This window comes from Stegodyphus dumicola, chromosome 3, assembly GCF_044657685.1.
Source record: "Stegodyphus dumicola isolate Sdum_Otavi_A_Nest chromosome 3, ASM4465768v1".
Classification (NCBI taxonomy): Eukaryota; Metazoa; Arthropoda; class Arachnida; order Araneae; family Eresidae; genus Stegodyphus; species Stegodyphus dumicola.
The window spans coordinates 78,524,171-78,550,967 of record NC_140770.1 but is presented as its reverse complement, the minus strand read 5'-3'; the positions used below and the strand labels follow the sequence as shown (position 1 = coordinate 78,550,967).

The following is a 26,797-nucleotide window of genomic DNA, read 5'->3' as shown; positions in this document are numbered from 1 at the left end:
GTGACAGAGGTTATTGAAAACGAAAAAATTTCGATTGACAAATTAGTCAGTATTCTCGACACAGCAATTATAGGACTTGAACAGCGGAACTTTGTAACTGAACAAGAAATTATGTCTGTTTAATAGAATTAAAGAGAAAGTATTATCACATTAAACGAAGCAAAACTTAAACAACTTACATTGAAAGAAATGTTTAATAAAGTAAACACATAAATATTAAGCTTTTTCTTTTTGCAAATTTTGATACCCTTTAGATTATAATTGTTCTTTATTTCATAAATTACGGTTTCATATTTTTAATTTTAGAATTTCTGCATGCCATCTTACGAGATTTAAACTGATGATCTATAATCCGGAATCACCGAAGTCCCGACGAGTCCGGATTAACGACTTTTGACTGTATACGGTAAGGCTTTGGCACGATTTTGAAAATTGTCGCCAAGACCAAAATGACCCATTCACTGCGCATCAAGATGTCGCCAAATCCCATTATTATTCTAACCAAAGAACGTCTATGTAAAGAAAAGGTTCCATACAAGCAAAATGCTTTTACGCCGCTAGAATGCGGAGGGAAAATTTGCCAAGGAATTTGGCGACGGAAGCTGGCGGCCAGAATTTCCCTCTCCGCGATGTGTACAGGAAATTGAGAAACACGTGTTAAGAAAAAACGCTCTTTGACAAAAAGAAAACTACGAAAATTCGTTTTTAAATTATTGCGAGGAATCCAAGAAGAAACGTTTTATCATATGACGTTTTTTCTTGGCTTTTTCGCAATAATTTTAAAAACGGATTTTCGTAGTAGTTGTTTTTTTTTTTTTTTTTTTTTTTTTTTTTTTATCCCCTGAAAATAACAAATCCATGAATTAATTTACTTGCGCCAAAAAATATTTTCTTTTCCTTTAGAGTTTAACCACTTGCGCTAAGACTAAACTTCACGGTTGTGGTGCCGTGCGCTACAATATAACAAGCCGTAAAGTGTCTCATTTACGCCGCTCCGCATCTGCGAGTGCAATCCAGAACTGTAACTCGAGAAATAAACAATCTCGTTGTTAGGCGACGTGTGCACCACGTTATTTTCATTTTTGCGATAAATGCTTATCGACTTGGTGTTCACGTCACTCGCAGTTTGAGACAAAAGCATCTTGACGTGCGTGTCACGTCTTTTTAGCGCAAGTGGTTAAAGAAATTTTAAACGATATTCATTTTATGAACTCTTGATAACGTGACCTTCGAACTCCGACATTGGTTTCGAGCTTTGGCAACAGATATATCAGACATGCACAGCTGTTTTCCCTCTATGATGGAACGGAGCCACAGCCACGTCTGTTGCAGAGAGGTTTTCCTTCTTTACAATACATATTCTTTGATTCTAACCTCCATGGTACCGTATACTAGGATTAAACCCATTTTGTTTTATACGAGAACAGGTACTTTCTTTAATTCATGCACTGCACATGCGATTCTCGAGAATATTGGAAACCAAAAGTTGCGGGAAAGTTGCTTTGCCTTTCTAAAAGATGATCAAATTGGAGCTGCAAAAATTGGCTCTATGCCAGCTACCAGAATGACATTCACGTGATACATAATTCGCCAAAAAAGTTACCTCTTTCGACGTCGGCGCAAAAATCGCTTTTTTTGGCGGGATCGTTGTATGAACTTCCCTGACTTTTCCAGATTTTGACACAAATACTTAAATTCCCTGACTTTTCCGTGAATATTTTAGTCAATTTTCGAATTCCCTGACTTTTCCCGGTTCTCCCGGTTTTCCAGGTAGCGTGGCAACCCTGCAAACAACATGTAGGAAATCATTCTTACAGTTATCGATATGGTTACCTGAAGAATTGTTATGCGCAAGGTTGCCATTGTTTGGCGACTTTTACTAAGGAGGTTGCGATAATACTAAAGCACTCTTTATACAATTATGTTTCTGTTCATATTAAAGAACAGTTTTCATTCTCAGTACGTACATACCACATTCCACAAACTGCTTTAAATTCACCAACATCATTATTTTCAATCTTCCCATGGACAAATTTAAAGTTTAATTAGCCACCCAACTGGAACAGTGGTTAGTAACGCTGACTGTTGTACAAAAGGGCCTGATTCAAATCCCTGAGAAGGCATGAATGCTGTAAATGTACAGAGTCCTTGTGGCATGGGGGCACTCTAAATATGGGGTGAGCTGAAAGTCCTCTCGGGAGGTTGGTGGTAGGGAAAGAGGGGTATCAGACCCTCGGACCTGGCCTCCGGAATATTTATATTGTCCATCAAAATTGGGGGTAGAACTAAGCAAAGTCATACAGTCACCTGTATGGTGCTCAAGGCTCTTGCCAATGACAGGTGCAATCTTGCCTTCCTTGCCCCGAGGAATTTCATGGGCTTGTTCTGATATTACTGTTAGACAAGTCACAACAACAACAAAGTTTAATTAATATGTCTTTTTGATTATGATTTCATAAAAGACAATTTCCTCTTTGGATAAACCGCTAATTTTTTGGCCTTTTTCCATGAACACATTAAAACTGCATGACATTTTATAAAAAATTTTATTACAGTTTACAGCCTACTAATTTTGAAACATAATTTTGAAATTATTTGCTTTTCAACATATATCATTCAATACAGAAACAAACACAACTTTTAAAATTACAATTTGATGCAATTTAATCATATGAATCTAATGTTAGGATGTATCAGAAATCTTTTGTCCTGTCCAGATCATCTAATATATTAGCACATACATTGCGGCAATAGCGTGCCTTTCTCCTACTCTTTGTAAATTTTGTGAAAACATCATAATATGCACTAGGATGCACCTGAACAGTTAATAAATAAGGTGCTAGACATGCTACAATAATATAGAAAAATATCTTGAATAGAGGGATGAGTTATCTCATCGCTAGCGCTCAGTGAATATTATTGGAAGACAAGATATATTATACATAATGATGAACATGTTAAATACGGTACTTAACGTATTAACTCCCCGGCTGTATTATCTTGTCATTGTAGTATCCCATCACCTGCAATGTATAAGCTTGTCACCAGCAGCATGATTTAGCACTAATTATGAATAAGCATGACATAATAACACATTTATAATATTTGTGCTTTAGTTTGATATAACTCTGACTGATTCTTGATATGCCCTTTTTGTTTTTATGAACTAGATTATAAATTAACCGTTATTCTTGTACTTTTTCCTTATGTTTTGAAAACAAAAATGATTTAAATTTGAAATATGCCTTCTGCAAAACAGCAAGCAATGGATTATTTTTAAAGTTATGGGACTTTACAATCATAAAAATGTATATTATGAACATAATATGGTCAGCTGAATACGGCCGACAAAACAGTTTACCTGCTGACAGTACTTACCTGCTGGAAGTTTGTACTCATAATGCTCTAAACACAAGCTATCGGTAAAATCACAGAGCTAACAAAATAATACAGATAGATGAAAGTTTTCCATGAAGCACATAAATTAAGCAAATAGAAAACTGATTTTTAACAAATTCACGACAGGTACTGGTGCAACTTTGGTAGTATCTCCGCCAGCTTTCATGGTTTCATGACAGCCAACTTTTCCAATCAAAGGGATAATACGTAAGTACCATAACCCTCTGGCTGATCATTATGCGATTTCCACAAGCAACTCAAATGTAGCAAAATTTGCTCATCCCGCGATTTCCGCGGGCGTATGTTTTCTTCCTTTATTGAGAAGTGGATCCCGTTTTTTCCCCGTTTAACCATTGAAATAAATTATATACAGTATTAGGCGTTTAGTTTACGTTTTGGCCAACAGATATCGTTAGTTGTCCACTAAATTGTGGCATTTGAATGCATGTGGTATTAGCGTTAAAACTTCACTTTTTGCCGCATTTTTCTTACAGAAATGGCTGCTAGAAAATGCTCAGCGATTATCTTGATTATTTAATGAAATTATTGAATTATTAATTAGATTAATTATTAATTAGATTTATTGAATCTGGTGCAAAAAATGTGAGGTTGGACTTTGCCTTGAACCCTGTTTTAATTTCTATCATACTAAACTGCATTTCTAAGGTATTTTTCCCTCAGCACTTTATATTTTCTTAAATTTTATACATTTTACTTTTTTATATTATGCAATAAATAGAAATTAACTAAAATTCAACTGAAATTTATTTTTAAAAAAGATTTTTTTTTTTTTTTTTTTTGTGATAACATCTGAAATTGGTTTTTCTGGCAACTTAGTTTCTCATGATAAAAATCTATATAAAAAATATTTTGTAGAAAGAAAAAGTGATTTTTCAATTCTCCAATATATATAGATTTAAAATATGCAAAAAAAAAAAAAAAAAAAAAAAAAAAAAAAAATTACATAATTTTGGAAGCGATTTCAGTCTACAAATTGAGTAGTCAGAGGGTTAAATATTATCCAGATAATAAGTTAGCAGTTTACGAAGTTTATATATGAAAAATTCTTTTTAATGAATTAATTAATTTTGCATTTTTAAACTATACTTTTGTAACATCTACAACATTTTCAGTCTTAAATTCAATTACCTGAGTGCTTTTGTTATGAATAGATATTTCCTACTTCATATTATAAATTAAACAGTAAAAATATTTTGCTTACCATAAGAAAAGAACATTTGTCAATAAGAACAACAGCAAAAATTGCTGATAATGCAAAGTAATCTGTCTTTTAAAAATAACTGGATTTAAAGATACTTTAAAGATAACTAGATAAGATTTAAAATTCCATCTGTGAAAATGATTTTAAAAAAATTTCTTCAAAGGAAAACTTGGTTTTTTCAACGAACTTTCTGAATAGATTCCTATTTTGCTACATGAATGTAATTTGCCTTATTTGTTTTGGTTTCTTTCTTCTTCTAAATGACATTTGCTTTTTCTTTCTTCAAAACATACTTGTGCAAGTTTCTTCTAAAATGGCATGATTGCTTGCCTATGAATAGTGATGGGCAACTTCGGTACTTTCTTGTACCCGGTACTAGAGTAACGGGTACAGACAAGTACCCGGTACAAAATACTCGTTACTCAAGTAACCGTTACTACAGAGTACCCAAAACCAAAAAGTACCGAAAACCGATTTCAACTACCGAGTACCCAAGTAACGATTTGGAGTACCGAAGTAACGAAATACCGGACTAACGGTTTGCTGTACCGGAGTACCCTAGTAACGGTTTGCTGTACCGGAATACCCTAGTAACGGTTTGCTGTACCGGAGTACCCTAGTAACGGTTTGCTGTACCGGAGTACCCTAGTAACGATTTGGAGTACCGAAGTGCCCTAGTAACGATTTGGAGTACTGAAATACGCAGGTAACGATTTTGCGCACTGAAGGAACTCTGCCACGTCACCACGTGTTTGGTTTTAGCTGTACGGAGTAGATTTTGAATATCAGAAAACATGTCAACTACGGAAGTGTCTGAGGAGCAGGCCATTCATGGACACAAGGAGCGCATATCACCATTTCGCAAATACAACCAGATACTACTGTCCTCGTACCAAAACCGAAGTGAGCTGAACCCTCATCGATCCTCCAGTAACGAATACCGAAATACCGAGAAGAGATGCATATTTTCGTTACAAAGTAGCGAATACCAAAAAGCACCCGTTTAAGTACAGAAGTAACGAATACCGAAAAGTACCCGTTTCGGTACAGAAGTAACGAATACCGAAAAGTACCCGTTTTGGTACAGAAGCAACAAATACCGAAAAGTACCGATTTCGGTACTGAAGTAACGGGTACTTGAATGTACCGATTTTCAGTACCCATTACAACTAAGTACCTGTTACAAAATACCCGGTTCGGTAGTACCGACTCATCACTACCTATGAAACCAGATCTAGCAATGCTTTTAATAAAATTTAATAAATTATTTTAGTTCACAAATAATTCTACTTACATGCTTATCAGCACACACCTTTTCCCTTGAAAAAAATCAACTACAATAACTATGAAGACAGTCACCATACATTTAAGCACATTTTATGTAAAATTTAACACGTTACCTAACTGTTCAAGGTAATGAAAGTTTTTCATAAACTGAGATATGTCTGCACATATTTTTTACTATGTAATAATTTAAAACTAAATGAAAAGCCCAAAAAGATACAAAAATAAACACAGATGCAAAATATATCACAAACAATACTATTAAAGCATACAAATATATGTTTTCGCATTTAGCTACCTATATTCTTGCAGCATTCTTTTAGTTTCCATCAGTTCTTTTTTCAACCTTTCACATTCCTGAACAGCCATCATATGCTTCAACCTTTCTTGAGCTGCATTCATTTCAGCTTTTCTTCGTAATTCACTTTCTTTCATCAGATCGTGCAGAGCCTTGTCACGTTCAGATGAATCCATAACCTATATAATACTACAATTTAATCTAGATATTTTTCATACAATATGCTATAAACTATTTACTTGCCATACTTGAATTAATTTAAAAAAAAAAAAAAAGCAGCTAATGAGTTTGTCACCACAAAATAAGTCTAACACAAATATATAGGATATTTCCCTATGCCATATATCAGCGTTTCCCAAAGTGTGGGTCACAGAAAAATTCAGCTGGGTCATGACAAAAATTGTAAAAACACAAAAAAATCTATAACATTTTGCTCTAAATTTAATATTTTTTGAAACTTTTTTAATTACTGCAGGTGGCAACCCTTTAGCAACATTTCCTACCGGACCGTTTAAATTTGGATGCTCTGATTGGCTGATTTCGATTTGTCATTCAGTACCTTCCCCGGTACATGCGCCGTAAACTCACGTGTATCAAAACAAGGTTATGTTTGAATTTTTGTTACCTATTTTATTTGACAATAGTTATTATTACCTATTATTAATAGCAACCTCATATTGGTAAGTAATAAAAATACTTTTTCTTATAAATCATTAATAAGCAAATTCTTTTTATTAAAGCTTTCAACCTTTTTTAAATTCGATAAATGGTTAATCAAGAAAACCACAGATTTAAATGATGATGAACAACCAAGCAGCACGAGCAAAGCTGAACATCATGATCATGAAGAAATTGTGCCTGAAGCACCTGAAGCAGATATACAGCACTAAAATAACAAGCGTAAAGCTACTTGGACTCGCAACTATTGTGACGAATATTTACGCTTTGGGTTCATTGCTGGTGGCAGTCAAAATAATTTGATGCTATGTGTTATTTGCAAAGAGCAACTTTCAAATGAAAGTATGAAACCGTCAAAGTTGAAACGCCATTTAAACACACTCTATTCTGAGTACTCTGATAAGCCAATTAACTTTTTTACTGATAAGAAAAATGAATTGATTGCTCCTAAAAAAATGAAAAATACACTCTTACCTCACCAGTCAAATAAAAACTTCACTTTGACATCTTTTGAAATTTCAAATTAATAGCTTAAACTGGGTATCCTCATAGTGCTGGAGAAAAATTAATACTTCCCGCTTTGAAAATTGTCGCAAATAATTTATGGGGAAAAAGGAAAAATGTTTATTTTCGGTGATACCATTATCAAATAATACGGTTAAACGCAGAATTGATGATTGCCAGAAACATTTAGAAGAAGAATTAGTTGCTCAAGTAAAAAACAGCAAGTTTTTTCCCTTGCAGATATATGAAAGCACAGATATCGAGGTTAATGTAAATCTAATGTGTTTTATCAGATAAATAGTCACTAGTCATGGTATTGATTGGATGAAGTGTGTTGGGATAAGTAGCGAAAGAGCACGTGCAATGGCAGGCTGTCCTAAAAGTTTGTTTAAAAAAATTCAAGAATTAGCAATTAATTGTGTATGGGTGCATTGTGGTATCCATAAACAAGCAAGATGGTAAAACGGATGCTCTTTAAATTTAAACATGACTTTGGAAGAATGTGTCAAGTTTGTAAACTACATAAAGTTTCATCCATTAAATAGCAGACTTTTATATTTATTTATTTATTTTATTTATTTATTGAAACCCATTCAAACTACGATGAAGAAGATTTACATTTTGAAACACCATCAGTTTCAATTCAAGAACATCATTCGGAGCTAATAAATAGTTTTAAAGACTACTTTCCAGATATTCCTTCAAATAATATGTGGATTAAAGATCCTTTTTCTGTCGATATTGAAAGGGAAGAAATGCTTAATCTTAGTGAAAAAGAAGTTGATAATTTAATTGAAATTTCATGCAACACCGATCTTAAAAAAAGTGTCTGAAAATGTATCACTAATTAATTTTTGGTTGCGCTGTCAAAAGGAATATCCAAGTGTAAATGAAAAAGCGATAGAATTTTTAATGCCTTTTGTCACACTTATACGTGTGAAACTGCGTTCTCAGCCTTGGTGTACTTAAAAAATAAGTATCGAAACAGATTGGATGTTGAACCTAATTTGAGAATAAAATTAACATCATTAAGTCAAGTCCTAATTTGAAATTACTATGTGGTGAAAAACATCATCCTTCGCACTAAGGTCAAAATATGTAAAACAAAATTTACTTAAGTTTTAAATGAAGATAATGTATTGTCTTTAATTACTTGTGTTTTTGTTATATAATCATTTTGCAATTTTTCTGCATGAAATAAACAAACAAATAACTTGAATTTTGATTTTTATTAAAAAATAAAATTTGTTTTGTAAATAAATGTTTTTTATAAGGCGGGTCGCAAAAAAATTTGGGAAACGCTGCTATATATCATACTATATAACATAAAGCTATAAAAGAAATTCTAAATTAAATTAAAAATTAAATTGAGACACACAATTTAATTATTTAAACTTTAAATAATTAAATCAACATTATTAACACAGCTCTTTTAACTAAACATTATTTATACACTTTTCCAGCTTCTGTTTCTTCACAAATGAGGAAACTTTTAAAACAATAATTATTTGTTTTTCTAACTACAAATACTGAATAGCAAATTGATAATTTATATACAAAATAAGTACTACACCTTAACAGCTTTGGCATAAATATTTCTAATCTCCGATTTCCTAGCTCGAGCATTACACTGTGGGCAACGAGCATTTTGTCCTTTCAACCAACGTGTTATACAACTAAAATGGAATATGCTAATTAGATTGAGTACATCTGTGACATATAACAAAATAAAAATTTTACAAATTACAGTCTATGGTAAAGTATTTTTACAAATCAAGTTTTATTGGAGGTGTGAACTCAAATGAAACAATTTACATTATAAAGAAGATAATTAAATATTACCTGGCACCTACCAATACCAGACATGATGCTATTTTTATGTAAGTGTGGTAGAAACCCTAAAAACTGTGCTAGAATGAAGTGCATTATCTTTCTTTTGGTGGAAAAGGGGCTAAAGATGAGTGGAGCTGGCAACTTTTTCTTTTCCCCAACATGAACTTCAGCAAAATTTTATATCTGCATTGTATCATTTTAGTAAAAGTTATCAGGACAATGTTTATCGTCTTGTCTTAATTTTTGCTATATTTTGCATCGTGTTTCTACTAGATTTGCTAAGAAGTGAAGTAAGAAAATTTTGCATCATGTCTTCAGTAGATTTGCTAAGAAATGAAGAAACAATCTATTATTTCAAGGCATATAGTATTCTCATACAATAAAATTGTACCTGTAGGAAAATGTACAATGGAAATGTAATGTTTATAATTGGCAACAAACTGGAAGAATAAGAAATGGGGATTGCATTTGCCTTCTTATTTAGCAGGGTTCATATGAGGTATGTTAGGAAGACAAGTTACACAGAACAACCATCTATTTAATACTTTCGAGTAAATGTTCTAGTACTGAGGGGGAGGCCAAATTACTTGTCTGAAGTGATTTTAAATGAGACTACCAAATATCTACTGGGGAAAGAGACTTGTTTTATTGATTTGCTGATGTCAGAAATGTATTTCATTACCAAAATATGACAACAGATTGTTAACAATGTTTGGCAGTATTGTTAAACCAAATACCACACAGAATATTTCTTGAGAGCTAGACTATTTAATAACAAAACTAAAAACAGAAGTGCCAGTACGATAAATATACAGTACAAAGTCTTTAATCCAGACTCGTCGGGACTTCAGCGATTCCAGATTAGGGGTTTTTCTGGATTATAGATCATCAATTTAAATCTGGTTAGATGGCATGCAAAAATTATAAAATTAAAAATATGAAACCGTAATTTATGAAATAAAGAGCAATTAAAGGGTATCAAAATTTACCAAAAAAAAAGCTTAATATTTATTTGTTTACTTTATTAAACATTTCTTTCAATGTAAGTTGTTTAAGTTGCTTTGTTTTATGTGCTAATACTTTCCCTTTAATTCTATAAACAGACCTAATTTCTTGTTCAGTTACAAAGTTCCGCTGTTCAAGTCCTGCAACTGCTGTGCCGAGAATACCTACTAACTTGTCAATCGAAATTTTTTCGTTTTTACCAACCTCTCTGTCACTTTCTTCATGCCTTTATCCATTTCCCCCCCCCCAGCAATTCCACTTTTTGTTTGATGGCCATCGAAACATGCTTTCGCTTTGTAGATCCTTTGGCAGCTCCAGAATCGGAAACTCTTTTTGACATAAACGAAAGTTTAAGCTTACTTTTTATAAAATTGCTCTAACAGTCTGCAAAAAATAATAAGCCGAATCCAATTAGAAGCTTAAGGAACAACGCAATCTGCAACATCAACTGAAATAGGTAATTAGATAATTTTAGCCTAGCTTATACTGTCTGTTATACATTAAACACACAAGCATAAATGTATTATGCACATGCGTAAACGCTACGCATGCGCAGAGAGTTTGTAGCTTTGAGATCTGGATTATAGATCATTCTGGATTATGGACATCCGTATTAAAGACTTTATTCAGTATAAGATAAACTTTTCTCAGCTATAACTTTTAACAATATTAAAGTGCCAAATTTAGTTTTAGTCTTCTACTGCTAAGTATGCTTCTAATAATTTTCAAGGGATGTTTAACAGGTAATAAATTCTTAAGCTGGAGTAAAAGATTCTAAAAAAGACATGCATGTCTAATTGTATCATCTGGCAGATATTAGCACGATTAAATCACACTGCCAACTTAGAGAAGTCTCAAACGATGATGCAGTGTTATAGAATGTTATTGTTAAAGCAGCCACTAAATAAGCTTTTGGTGACATTTGCAACTTGCACATAACAGACAGGGCAGTTAAATTTGTCTACTTTGATAACTAATGCATTGGCTGCTTTAACAGAGAAGTACTATTTTCCTCTTCAAAATTTACATCAGCTGATATAGGCTGTGATAGGTAAATTATAATTATTACTAATGCTCATTGCATTTGCTACACATAACATTAACTAACAGATTAGTTGATTGAAATATTAAAATGAATGAATTATTACGCAGAAAAACAGTGCAGAAATTTCACCTTAAGTATAAACATAAAATTGTTTTAAAACTGTAAAGCTTAAAATAAGCAATTGCTAATACTTTTAAATGTAAACTTTCAAGCTTCACATAAATTATTCTTAAGTAAAAAATTTATACAGTTTGTTACAAGAGAACAATAACACAAGATAATGTATTATCGCAAATGCACAAATGACAGAATTATATACACAGAAAAGGCAATATTGAGCTTAATACATTAAATACAACTTAATAAATTAATAGTTTTATTTCTTAGACTCATACAAAAAAAAATACTGAATATTAATGGAAACCTCTATAATAATACTCAAAAACCATAATAATAAAATAACATTTTAAGCTACTATATGAAATACAGATATATGTATTAAATACTACTAAATATTTCTTAAAAAGTCGTTAAGAAAAAAAGTAGGCTTGCTACAATTTGTTTCTTTAAATTCGATGCTTACCTTCGACCAAAAAGGTGACCACATCGTAGGGATACCAATCTGTGTTCACTAGAATTTGTCCACGGTTCAAAACAAATGGTACAAGTCTAAAATACATAAATAAAAAAAATGTGCCTATTAAAATAAAATTCACAATTTCCTCAAAATAATTCATACATGAAATTCAGTTGCATTTAAAAATCCTATGCATTTAATGAATGGCCATATTATTAACTTAAAATATTTAAATTACTTTCATAAAAGTCACAATTTATTGAATATAAAATAACATTTCTTTTCTAATATTAAACAAATGTACAAAAGCTATCTAATAATTTAAGTACCACAAGAAACTTAAAATTTTGGGGTCAGGGATAAGGACAAAAATATCAGACACTTAGATTTTTTCTTTAAAACTATTTTAAGATTTCCTTGTCATTTTTTTAACAAACTTAATAAAACTAACTAAAAATATATTTACGGGTGCCCCTTGGTGAAAATTGGCGATTTTGGGCAGTACATGGACACCGAGTTTGTGCAATTCCTCGACTTGTTATTCTGACTTTGTGTAACAGCTATTTTTACATAAATTCGCCGCTACATAATGCCAAATTAACAAGTCAAAGAATTGCACATACTTGGTATCCAGGTACACATCGACCTAGTTTCACTTGAAAAAAAAAAAAAAAATCAGAGAATTGCATAGACATTGTGCACTCCCTTGACTTTGTCCATGTACACATCGATCTATTTTCACTTAATAGATCAAAGGAAAGGAAGTCAAAGGAGCAGCCAATTCCCCACTAGGGCCAAACAAAAATATACAATCTCAAAAAACTACATTTTAAATCAAACAATGAAATAATATAAAAAAGGAAATTCATCTTATAGCATCTATACACTACACAAAGGAAATACCTACCTTACCTATCACTATTTACATAATTCCTTGCCAGTGTGGTTTAATTTACATTGGTCCAAACTAAGACAGCCATGGAACACAAATCGAAGGCAGAACGCGTCGTTCTTAGCTTTCCGGCGACGGCAGTTAATTATCCCAAAGCTATCGAACAACTATGAGAGCGCTTTGGACGTGAAGATTTACTTGTGCAAATCTATGTGAGACTTGTTAAGTCTAATGATGAAGAGTGCTGTAACCGGAAGAGCAAAAACTGATCTACCCTCCCTTTATGTTGAACTAGAAGGAAAATTGCGAGTGTTGGAAAGTCTGGGGAGAACCCAAGAAAAATACTGTGATTTTTTTACCCCCTTAAAGTGGAAAGTTGCTTACCAGAAGAAGTACTGATGGCGTGGGAAAGAAGCCGAAATCACGACTCCATTGAAACTAAAGGGACTCGATCCTTGCAACATTTAATGAATTTCTTAAAACAGGAAGTCAAGGGCAAAGAGATAGTTCTACTCGCAAAAACTGGTTTCACCTCCCAACAGAATCATCGGAAGAAAGACTTTCACCACAAACAGGTAAAGCAAAATGAACCCGTAACAGCGTCAGCTCTAGTAAGTCTTGAGAATTCAGGTAAGAGTATTCCAAACTGTAATTTTTGTGAAAAGAAACATTCAAGTGAAAAATGTTACTTTGCAAAAAAAATAGCTTTAGCTGAAAAACAACAATTGTTATTGAAAAAAGGTGCTTGTTTCTCTTGTCTGAAAAGAGCAAGTCACATTAGTAAATTTTGTCCTTTGAAAAGTAAGTTACGTTGTTCTATTTGCAAAAGTTGTAATCATTTTGATGTAATGTGTAACAAAACGCTAAAAAATAATGATCAGATACATGTTTCAAAAGAGAGTTCTCTTTCTAACTGTGACAGAAACGAAACTGTATTTTTGCCAAAGTAGCTACGTTAGTGAAAGTATGACGAGTCAGCTTAAAGCATCTCCACTTAAGAAGGAGACAGTTATACATGCACTGTTTGGGAGGGGACAAAATGAAACCTAAACAACATGAAGTCGAGGTTAGCAATTTTCAGTCGAGGTTAGCAATTTAAAGGAAATGTTCGCATGTAGTTTTGAAGCACTTTCTGAAAAAAGGATTTGCGGTTTTATTCCTACGGTTAAGGATAAAGAGATTTTGAATGTGTGTGTGTATGTGATTGTGGCAAAGCCTCGAGGGCTATCTGCCTAAAGGGAGGCATGTCTTCGTGGAGGACTTTCTAAGGGAAACTGGCTCATATACACGTTACACAGGGGGGAAACCACGAAAATGCCCATGCAGCCAGCCCGTTCGCGGGATTCGAACCTCGGACCAAACTACCAGTATTCAACGACTTTACCTCTCGGCCGCTGGTCGGCCAAGAGATTAATTCATTCAAAAAAGGAAATCGAATTTTCTGATCCATTGCGAAAGGAAACTTAAATTAACCTTTTAATCGAAGCAGATGTTACAGGAAAATACGGGAAATTCTATTGAATAACAATCGAGGGGTAACAACTGTCGAAACAAAACTTGGGTGGACGGTGTTTGGAAAACGAAATTCGGGTGAAAAAAATAATATTTTGAAAACATTTTCAATGCATGTCAGGAGAATTCCTTTGAATGAGTTATGGGAACTCGAAAAAATAGGAATATGCACTCCAATTGAAACTGTTAAAATGAAAGAAAGATTTAATTTATCTGAATTTGAGAACAAAATGAAAATTCTTCCAGACAAAAGATATGAAGTAGAAATTCCGTGGAAATGTGATACGACACATTTAATCGATAATAAAGAATTATTTTGGAAAAGGTATCAAAAGATGATCTATAAACTCAGATGTAGTAAATTTTTCAATGATTATCAAAATCTGTTCAAGGAATGGGAAAGGTTGAATATTATTGAATGTGTACCAGAATACGAACTGAATAATTAATGCCATTCTTTGCCGCATAGACCTGTAATCAAATTAGGAAGTGAAACCACAAAAATTCATCCTGTTTTTGATGCCTCTGAGAGAGGGAAACTCTCTTTGAACGAATGTTTGCATAAAGGAATGAATCTTATTGAATTAATACCCGATATTATAGATCATTTTAGGATGTGTCCAATAAGTATTAGTGCCGATATTGAAAAGGCATACTTAGTGTTATCCGTCGCATCTAAAGATAGACATTTTCTCATATTTTTGTTTTTTTTTTTTTCCCCATGCAATGAAGGACAATTAATTTATAGGCATTGCAGAGTTGTGTTTGGACTCTCTTCGAACCCCTACTTTTTGAACGCATCTATAATGCATCTATTAGATAACTGTCCCCGTCAGTATAGTGAAGTTGCTAAAAAATTGAAATCGTCATTTTATGTGGATAATTGTTTACCTAGTGTTTTTAGTATTGATGAACAGTTTGCTTTTATTGAAGATTCCAAATAAATCATGTCAAATGGATGTTTTAACTTGTGCAGTTTTGAAAGCAATGTGGCTGGTACAAATAAATGTTGACAATCATTCAGGGGATACCTACGTTTTGGGGGTATAATGATACATTGAGGTGCTGCACAGATACATTGACCTGTGATACGAAAATCAAAAAGAGGTCAGTTTTGGCAATTGTGCAGACAATTTTTGATCCTGTTGGTTTATTAATGCCAACTACATTGCTTCAGAAACTGTTGCAAAAATTGTGGAAAGTGAAAATTGCATGGGATGATGAATCGTCTCCAAATGATGTAAATACATTTTTGAACTGGTTTAAAGAGCTTAATGTTTTGAAAGATGTTACTTTGCCTCAATACTTGTTTATTAATGACACGTCTGAAATACATGTATTTATGGATGCTTGCAAGGGAGCATATGCAACGTGCATCTTTGTTCGATCAGTATTTAATTCTGAGATAAAAATTAATCTCATATGGGCGAAGTCTAGAGTATCATCCTTGAAACCTTTAAGCATTCCTCGCTTAGAATTAATGGCCTGTTGTATAGGTTCTAGACTTGCAAATTCTATTATCAAGGCTCTCAGTTTGCCAGACTTAAAAGTTACCCTCTAGTCTGATTCCACCACTGCCCTTTGATGGATAACAGAGCATGGAAATTGGTCCGTTTTCGTCGAAAATAGGGTTAAAAAGATTCAAGAGTTGATGTGAGGTCATGAAAACTGGCCCACTGGTGAGATTATTTGTTTGTATGAAGAAGTAGAATTGGAGAGGGAAAAGATAAAAAATAGTGAATATTGATCTATCAGAAGACACACCCCCTTGGCATGTTAAAAAGATTGGGTAAAAAATAGGGTTAAAAAGATTCGAGAGTTGATACGAGGTCATGAAAATTGGCCCACTGGTGAGATTATTTGTTTGTATGAAGAAGTAGAATTGGAGAGGGAAAAGATAAAAAATAGTGAATATTGATCTATCAGAAGACGCACCCCCTTGGCATCAAATCAGTGTATCCAATTATGATAAAATGATTAGAATATTTGCATGGATATTTAGATTTGTAAATAATTGTAAAGATGGTTCTGAAAAGAATAGAAACATTGAAGTTTCACAGTATGAAATTGAAAATTTTAAGTCGTTTGGTTCAAAATTATTATCTGACTGATAAGAAATCTTATAATTTTATTGAAACGCTCATTGATGATGATGGTATTCTGAGAATCAAAACGAGAATACTGAATAGAGATGACCATGAATCTATTCTGTATCCAATACTGTTGCCAGAAAAATGTGATTTCACTAAGTTATTAATCAGAAATGTACATAATAAGAACTGTTCTGCTGGTCTTCAGATGATGCAATGTATATTACGAGAAAGATTTTGGATAGTCAGAGCTAGAAAGGCCATTAAAAATGCCCTCTTTAACTGTATCGTTTGTAAAAGATTTAAAATTAAGGCTATGTCAAGAGAACCGACACCTCTGCCACCAGACCGAGTTACGGATTGTGCGCCGTTTGAAATCATAGGGATTGACTTGGCTGGACCCGATTGACTGAAAAATGGAGGAAAGGTGTGGATCGCGCTGTTCACGTTCAATGTGTACCATGCCATTCACCTTAAACTTCTCTTTCTACTGATGCTTATCTTCTGCCGTTTCGACGATTTGTTGCTAGGCGTGGATGCCCTAGAATAATCTATAGTGATATGGGGACAAATTTTCGGGTTGCATCAAATGATTTATCAAAATTAAATTCAGCTAAAGTATTAAAGGAAACAGGAACTGAAAAGATACCCTAGAAATTTATTCCACCTACTGCAGCTTGGTGGGGCGGTTGGTGCGTACAGTAAAATAATTGCTGAAACGTACTTTAGGTAAATCAGTGTTATCATATGAAGAGCTTTATACTATTATTTGTGATTGCAAAACTATAATTAATTGTAGACCCTAAACGTATGTTTCTGAAGATCCGCAGGAATTTGTCCCTCTGACAACCGCTATGTTTCTTATCAAGAAGAGAAATTCAAATGTTGAAGATCTTGATGAATTAAATTGAGTCTTAAGAAGAGATTAAAGTATAGAACTAAATTGTTAAATGATCTGCGACAATGCTTTAGAAAGGAATATCTTAGTCTACTGGTTCAAAAGCATAATGAAAAACGATCACGGGAACCTGTAGTTGGAGAAATAGTACTGATGGGGAATGATAACAAAAAACGTTTATTTTGGTCCTTGGCCCAAATTACAGAATTGATCCCTGGACATGATGGAAAGATTTGCACGGTTAAACTTAAGACCCAGCATGGAACAGTTGTACGACCAACACAACGCATTTTTCCTCTGGAGATACAGGCCAATGAGAGAAACATAATTCCTGATAAGAAACTGGATGCAGAGGAATCTAATTCTAGTGCTGGATGTACGTTAAAAGGGGGAATTGCACCTGATAAAATGGTAATGCAACAATATTCCTCCTCTGGACGACTTGTAAAAGCTCCAAAAAGACTTGACCTTTTAAATAATGTTTGTTATGAGCTTGAGACTCAACCTGAGTCTCAAGGGGGTAAGATGCTGTAAAATGAACTGTAATAACTGGCGCGATGCGCTGCTGTTCATGATGTCAACCTGCGTGCTGAATGTTTTGCTTGTAGACAGAACTGGAAACTGATCTTGGAAGCGTAAAAGACTGTCATGATGAAAATAAAGAAGTGTTGGCTTATTAAGATTTTTTTGTCTTTATTCATAATGCACAAAGCCTCGGGAAAAGGCAGCCCACAATTGAATGAACTGTTTTGAATATATTTTATTTCTATATTTTCTGCGTTCTCCATAACAGTCCTTATGCAGTTTCACTCTTTGAAAGCCAATTGGATAGAGAAAATATTTCTTTCGGAAATATCAGAGATAAAACTTTCTCTTGACAGTAAATTGAGTTGATTTTAACATATTTTTTCATTCTTCTTATTTTTAACTTCCCACCGTAAGAGAATCAGGTGACAATCATAAACACCTTACTGAAACTTTCTTTGCATTGACAGAACCAAATTTGTATACTTTTTCTCCTCATTTTCGATAATAAATAGACTTTTTTTGTTGCAGTCATTTGGGTAAATCCATGCTTTTTGAAGAGCACAATACAGTATTTTCACTTCCTCCTACTAAATAGTTTTCATGGTTCTACAAATTTTTTTGTGTTGAGCCACATGCCTCGGCAAAAATTGGTGAACATTATGTTTTTCAGCTTTTTAAAGTTGTAAATCTTGGTTTATAATTTTATTTATTGCAGCTACAGATGTGCTTAAAGTCTTAACAATTGATTTTTGCATCTGTGGATTTTTTTCTTGTTACCAACAATTTAATTAAAAAATCTGATGTGTACACCACATGACTTCCTTGTACGGAATATTAACTTATACACATTTTTTCTTGCATTTCATTTAAACTTATTGGATTGAATTAAATCTACTTCGCCGACAGCGCATAAACCACATTAGAATAAATGCATTTTTTAAAATTCATTCTATTTGTTTACCATAGCGACACTCTGGCCTAGGTTCACTTAACAGTATTATATTTCATTCATATTATATCTCAGAATGCACAAAATTGATATTGTTTAAAGAATTATCTAATCGTTGCCAGAAGTTCTATTCAAATACTATAATAAAGCTAGAACGATGTATAAAATAAATTAAGCAAACAAAACAAAAAGAAACAGTTTTTCACAGATGATTGAGTATTTCTCATTCAATTAATTCAGTACTCACTTCGCGACAAGGCAAAAATACAAAAAAACTCAAAATATCTGTATTAAAAATTACGAAGTAAATCTTAAACACTTATTTCCTCGAAAAAATTCCAGAAAGGCTTCAGCATAATTTAATTCAAAATAATAAATCAAGGCGTTATCTTTGTTGTTGCAAAGCTAAGTTTCTCTAGATTGGCAACAAATCCACTATCTTGCTGTTTCAAATGTAAACAAGTAATGGCCGCCATCAAGAAAATTATTAGGCTTAGCGGCAATTAAACAACTTCAAAATTGTTGATAATTCTAAAAACATTGCATAGAGATTTACTAAAGGCATAAAAACCTTAACCGGAAGATAAGAACAACATAATTCAATCATTTTTAAAGCAAAAAATGTACAATTTACAAACATATAAGAGTAAAGAAACTAAGATCACCAAGTCGGGTAACAGAGTGGATATATATATAAATATATTTATATATGTTTGGTGCGGCTGTTTGCAACCAAAATATGAGGTGCACATCTACATGTTATAGCAGTCCTATATACAAAATTTCAACGTTCTGAGGCTACTCGTTTTTGAGTTATGCGAGATACGTACGTACGTGCATACGTTCATATAGACGCCACGAAAAATTCTCTTCAGAACTCATTTTAAAGCAGTTTTATAATTTTTTTGGAGGAAAAGAGTATTTTATTCTTTCCTTACGTACAGATATCACGCAAAAACATCGTTAAATTGCATTCGATAGCGGTCAAAATGAATATTTTTGTTGAAATATGCTGCCTGAAACTTTTCGCGATTGTAATACTTCCTTTTTACTTCGTTCAAAGAAGTAAAAACATTAGAAACAGTATGTACCTTTTCAGGCATTTGTCTGGAGTCTTCTATCCATGTACAAGTAATGACTGAAAGTTTTTTTCTTTTCTGATTAATAATGTTGTTTATTTTGCACCTTGAAATTTTAATACCAAGCATTTTGCTATGTTTTTCAATTATAGAATACATCTCTTCAGAAAATGCAAAAATATATCCTTCAATCCCCAGCTTATTTACATATGACATTTTGAAAGAATAAATTTAAATGTACCAGATGATATTTCTCATTTTAAATAATAAGCTGCTGCCAGAAATTTTTATTCGAAAATATTTGATCTTTTAAAAAAATCTTTTATCGAAATCTTTCTAAATTTGTGTAAACACCCTCTGCAATAACTGTAAATCTAGTAAATTCATTGGTTTATCTTAATATCTGATTACTCATTGTCATTTGCATAATACAAAATCTACAAGATATGTGACAACGTGCTGGTGTATTTTAACATTTAATAACATTTGTGATTACTTTAAGAAAATAAATAATATAGACTTATACCTGCATACATTTTTGAGCTCATTATAATTTTATTCTAGGTTCATTCTGATTACCTGCACCACCTCCTCCCCAGAAAAGTATTCATAAAGCAATGCACTACATTGCCAAAATAGTGATATGGCAATTTATGATGCTGCCAAAATGTAATGATGCAGCAACTCGGGTACATACATGCTAGCAACCCTTCATATTCAATAGTCATTTTTCCAATTAGTATTTCTTTCTGCATTCAGTTTTTCCCCCCTTGTAATGAATTGTAATAGAACTATGGAATTTGCTGGCCAATGAAAAGAAAAGCGTAATATTTCTTTCAAAATATGCCGTTTTGTCCAACAGTAGAAAATACAAAAGTTTACATTCAATGACTGAGTTGTAAGTGCTGTTTAAGAGGTACTGAGCTAAGCTCAGAGCTAGATACATCATTAAGCAAAATCAAAACAAGAACACATTACAACTTTTGCAATTTTTTTTATTTTGGCAAAACAGAAATGTGTTACATGCATCCTAGGCTGTACACATAAATACTATTTGGCAATATCCACAGGTTGCCAAAAAGTATTTATGTGTACAGCAAAAAGTATTTAGGTGGCTTGCCTAATGAATGTTTTTTTATGGTTCTTTAGAAAGAGTATGGATAATCAGAAAGTATTTTTTTCACTGTGAAAAAAAAAGAGAGAGGACAGTTCTGTATCTCCCGTTCTACTGGGCCGATTGACGAAATTCAAATTTCGTTTTTCACGTCTCGAAAGCATGACTTATGATATATATTAGATTTATATATAACATTGTCTTAAAATAGGTATTTTGACATCAAATAAGACTTTTTCTGAAATGGCATGCCAATATTTTTCCATATCAAAACTTTAGCTTCTCTAATTGAATTTGGTATATATTTATTAATATCTCTTTTTTTTTATTAAACTTTTTTGATTCTTCCTTTCACATTTTGAAATTTAGGTTCATTCCAAATAAAATTTGCCCCTTTTTTATGATTTATTTTTAAAATTTGCATTTTTAAATAGCTTTTATAAATTTTTTGGATTATAACTTATAAAATTTTTACCATCATCTTAATGTAGCTATATTTCTAAGCATACCTGCAAAAAATTAGAGTTTTTAATTCAAAATTTCCTAAAATATACAAGAATTTACATATTGGCTCATTTTGAAATTTGGCATATTTGTTATAAGCGATAGCGCCAAATGTGGTTTACGCACTTTATTAAGATTACTTGAGAGTAAGAACGATGACCATTTCTCTGCTCGTGTGCAATGAAAAATAAAAGGAAAATAGGTTGCCATAAATTAAGAAGTTCGCCTAGTTCACAAACTGAAAAACATATGCCAAGTTTTTTTTAATTTCTCCATAAATTTCTCACCAAAAAGTACAAAATTTAATATTTAAGCATAATTTGAATTCTAGAATAGAAATATGGGAAAAAATTGTTATGTTATTTCAGAAAAAAGTTTGGCTTTGTGTCAAATACCTATGTGAGAATAATGCTATAGATAGGATATATAAATAGGATATATAAATCTAATATATATCCTAAGTCATGCTTTCGAGACATGAAAAAGGCAAGTTGAATTTTGTCAATTGACCCAGTAGAACAAGAGATATAGAACTGTCCCATTTTTTTTTGTTTGCACAATGTACCTTTTTTTATTTGTAGGCTACATGGTCTATTTGCTTGTTTTTCCACTTGAAAATATTCATGTATTTTATTGGAAAATATCAACATATAAACAAAATCAAACAACTAAAGGGTCAACTTTACATTTATTAGTTGAAGATTACTGTTATGTGCTTCATTCACAAAGCTAAAATATACTAAAAGAAAAAAAAATCCCACTTGCTTTTATTTGAAAAAAAATTATTATTATTATTATTTACTAAAATACCACAATTTCTCCAAACAGATTTATTGATATTATTTTACATAAATGAATCATCTTTATAAATAGATACTCTTATCAAATATGAAGCTATTTAATATCATTTCAATAATTCTTTCTCACATAAATAATTAGCATGATTTCTCTTTTCTACTTTTTGATTACTTGCATAGCATAAATCTTAACTTCAAAGTCTTCATCTAATATTAATGGTAAAAAAGTATTATAATTTTTTGCCTTCATTTAACAGACGTAACCAAAATTACACACATTACAAATTGAACTACATAGCAATGACAAATGATGTTTCGGAGGCCCTGAACCAATTTCTAACATGGAGGCTCTTTTTCTTTTTGCAACTTTTAACACTGCACCTCAAAATAATTTTGTCATTAAGTTTCATGATGTGGCCATTTCTGCATACTTGTTTGTCAGGTACAAGATTACTTTCTTGAAAAAATAATACGTCATCCAGCTCATTACTTGGTAAATTAAAGATTGTTAACACCATAATATTCACACACACACAAAAAAAAGTAATGAATATATTTTTAAATAAACAACGCGAATTTGAAAACCTGATCAAAAATGAAACACAGTGACAGCAAAGATGCAACCAAGTGCTACCATATAATTACGTAGTGAGGTATAAGAACACACATCTGGTGCCAATACATGATTGCGTGATGAGGTACAAGAACACGCAGTCAGATTTTAGCGAGATATCTTGGTTGACTGACAATTCAATGTCGAGGGCTGCTATAGCAATGAAGTGCAAAATTATCTCCCAACCAAAAGTCAACAGTATATTCATTAGTTCACAGATAACATTTATCAAATTTTCTCTCTCATCAACACTTCCCTATATTAATAAATTATGTTTATAATGCTGGTTTTCCATGCAACGACAAACACATGTTTGAACAGAGTTTGATTTTTCAGGTTATAGGACTTACCTGGCCATCTTCATCTAATCCACTTTTAGGAGAGACAAGTTTGCTAGTCAGAGAAGCTCTACATTCATCATTTTTTACTGATTTTGGTGTATTCTGAATATTTTCTTGATTTGGTAGCTCCTGCTGTGAGTCTTCAGACTGTATCTCTAATACTGGAGGAGACAGAGGAGATACAGCAATGTTTTCTACTTCATCAACAACCTGCATAGATAAATTAATAATTTAAAATTCACATATCAACATTACTGTAATAAGTTTTAAAACTTATATCATTAAAATATGAATGATTAAACAAGCCTGATATATTAAAACACAGCCATGCCACAGCTATTTACACAAAATTCCTTTTTAAAATATTGATAGATTTTTAGAATGTCAGGCTGGAAAAATTGGCATATTTTATAAAAAGTTCATTTTTAAAAGAAACACTAATTTCTTGAAACCTAAATTCATTTTGGTTAATACATATATATAATTTCTAGTTGCCCTCATTAAGTCACTGGGCTAGGGTTCAAATCTCAAAACCATTAATTTTTCTAGTTATTTATCCTCTCTTGTTGATTAATATTAATCATCCCCCTCTCTTGGTGCATTCTGGGCAATGTTCTAGGTGATGAAACAACTAAGGACAAAGTATTCATCTACTGGAAAAAAGTATTCATTTATGTATATCAGTATATGGACAGTATCATGATATATAAACTGAAAAGCTAAATATGAAGGCGTATAATATACAACTATATCATAAAATAAATAAAACTAAAATATGTAAAAATGAAATTTTACAGAAAAAATACACTTTTGATATTAACATGGAATGTGAGCTTTCCTAATTTGTGTACACATATGAGAACATGATTCCAAGTATTTAGTTAATTAATTCAGACTTACAAAGAGTACACTCTATTTCTTCACCAGTACAGACTTCAAGATACTGAGATCTCTAAAAGAAATTTATTGCATACTAAGTTTCCCTAGAATATTTCAAAAGTTCTTCACAAGTTCCAAATCAAGAGATTTAGCTGGTGATTCATTTACTCAACACTTTTAGTTTCAACATCCATTAAAAAGAAAGCTACATCCCTATGTACCCTTAAAAAGTTTTACACTAGGCTGAAAAACTTAATCTTGATAATTGAGGATAGCATACATTACTGCTGAACATGTGCAACGTAGGATATCCATTAATAATTACTTTTTTCCATACCATCACAACAGTTTCAATATAAAAGCATGGTCCCGTAATGCTGATAAAAATATTTCACATTCTTAATTTTTTGTATAATGCACACCAATTTTGCATACTAACCATATTTTAAATTAAATGTTAAACTGAATCTTAATTTATCATTTAAGAGAAAACAAGTCCACTGTGAACAATTAAAGCTCTGATATATTCATAAGGAATATCCAGCTCCACTGATTCCAAATGGTCCACTTTTGCCGAGTTCAATGAAATACAAAGAAAGCATTGACTTTCTAGAATAAAAGTTTCTTGTTAAGCGTAATACAAATTTTTCAGCGATAGCTACAAGCTCTGGAAAAGTTATGTTATTTATAAGTTGTTGGTAAACCCAGCCTCCTAATAACAATTTCAAAATCTTTAAACTGTTCATGAAAGATCAGAGACTTTCAGCCACCTTTTCATTTTCATTATTATATTTCAACTGGTTACCACAAAGAACCTTCTAAATAATATTTTGGTAGCATTTAAAAATAAAAATAAAAAAACTACTCTGACTTAGTTAACTCTGAAATCAAACATTCTGTTACAGAAGTTTATAAGAAAACAGACTTCATGCAAGAGTAAAGTGGCCACATTTTCATTGAGACAAAGCGGGACAAATGGAATGAAATGAGAATTATAATTTAGTTATGAAAGCAGACCAATAATTCAAAAAATATATTTAATTTATGCATTCATATACTTGTCTATAAATATACAAAAATATATTTGTTATTAACAATTGGTAACTATAAAAATATTCATAAAAAACAATAATTTGAATATTATGTTTTTAATTAATTTAATATTTTTTTAATTATGATTTTTTTCCACAGTTATATTTTTTATCTGAATGAATACTTTGCAATAGATTCGAATCATTTATTAAAATGTCTTGAAATTTCTCACATGAATTGATCAAATTATATTTTAAGTTTAATACAGATTTTAAAGTTTTAATGTTCAACTGCGTTTTTTTCAATTGTCCATATTTTATTGATACTATAAGAAACACGTTCTGTTGCTGCATTTGTTCCTGGAAGGGAGAGCATGTGTTCTACAATTTTCAAAATATATTCATAAGGAATATTATTCTTATATTTAAAAGGAAAGAATAACTCCGTCCATTTTTTGTCTGTTTCCACATTTGCAGACAACCAACATCTAATTTTTTTCATCAGTAACGCATCTTCTTACCAATGACACCTCATCAAAAAGATCATTTTTGCAAATATTATTTTTCAAAAAATAGTTACTAATACATTAAAAAGATTTTGTCCAGAGGTTGCGCGGATTTTAGGATTTTGCGGATTTCAGGACAGAAAAGACTAAAAGTGCAAAATAAATAAGGCGTATTAGATATATTTAATTGAATTACTATATACTACATTAATACAATAATTAATTACATGCAGTAAATTATTATTACATATATAAAGTGATTACATTATATTGTTCATTTACATTAGGCTCCTCTATTTTCAAATAAGCATAAATCTGCTTCCCCTTTTCTCTCAGGAGTAGTCCTCAAATACGTACCCCATCACTCTGCCGCTGCCGGGACCACTCGTACAAGACAGCATCAAGGTTTGCCGATTTCGCTTCATGTAAAGATTTCCGGTGTTAGAATCACTGTTGCTGTAAAATTTCAACAGCTTTTCTTTATTGTCCGTATATCATACACAGACCGTGTGGCAATTCCATACGATTAAGCTATAAACCGAGCAGTAGCATCTGCCTCCATCTTTAGTAGAATTTCCACTTATTTCATTACCATCAATGCAACGTGTTTATGTTTTTCAACATTGCAAGCAGTAAAATCAAAAGTACGTTTCTTATCTGTCATTGTATTAAAAAGCGCTGAAATTTAAAATATGCTTAATTTATCCACAAAATATCTGGGTAAAAAAAAAAAAAAAGACGACATCACTAAACAATCTCGTGAAATAACAAAGCTCAGAAAGTACAACAACGTGAAGCGTGAACTTGAAAGAAGAGTTGAGTTAATCGTCTGCTTTTTTACCTCGATGCAGATTGGAGGGAAAAAAACTTTTATCATGATGTCAATAATTTAGTATTTCCGTTATTATTACTCAGTAATTATGATGTCATTATCCAGTAAGTATTTTTTCTTCAATATTTCGCACTCCATGTTGCGGTTTCCGGAACCTATAAACTAAATGTTTATATTTTGAGAGGCAACGCGGATTTCAGGTCGGCAGATTTTCGGTATTTGACTGTATCCTCAAATTGAACTGTCCGTTCTTCAAGCTATTCCAAGCAGTTATTATACAAATTTCTGACTTCTTTCAGAAAATCAGGTCGTTTAATATGGCCTGATAATATGGTCATTTAATATGGCCCTTGTTCTTCCAACCTAGTGATGCCCTTTCGTCTCCTT

The 26,797-nt window shown here is 32.1% G+C and overlaps 1 protein-coding gene across 2 annotated transcripts in view; it reads right to left on the bottom strand.

The window, feature by feature from the left end:
* mus302 (mutagen-sensitive 302) overlaps nt 1-26,797 on the bottom strand; it is a 111,818-nt gene that overhangs the window by 77,750 nt on the left and 7,271 nt on the right. For both annotated transcript variants that reach the window (XM_035352201.2, XM_035352202.2), the window contains exons 2-5: nt 23,172-23,372; nt 11,852-11,937; nt 8,959-9,061; nt 6,204-6,382 (exon numbers count right to left, since the gene is read on the bottom strand). In XM_035352201.2, coding sequence (XP_035208092.1) covers nt 6,204-6,382; nt 8,959-9,061; nt 11,852-11,937; nt 23,172-23,372 — 569 coding nt within the window. The remainder of the gene's footprint in view (nt 1-6,203; nt 6,383-8,958; nt 9,062-11,851; nt 11,938-23,171; nt 23,373-26,797) is intronic.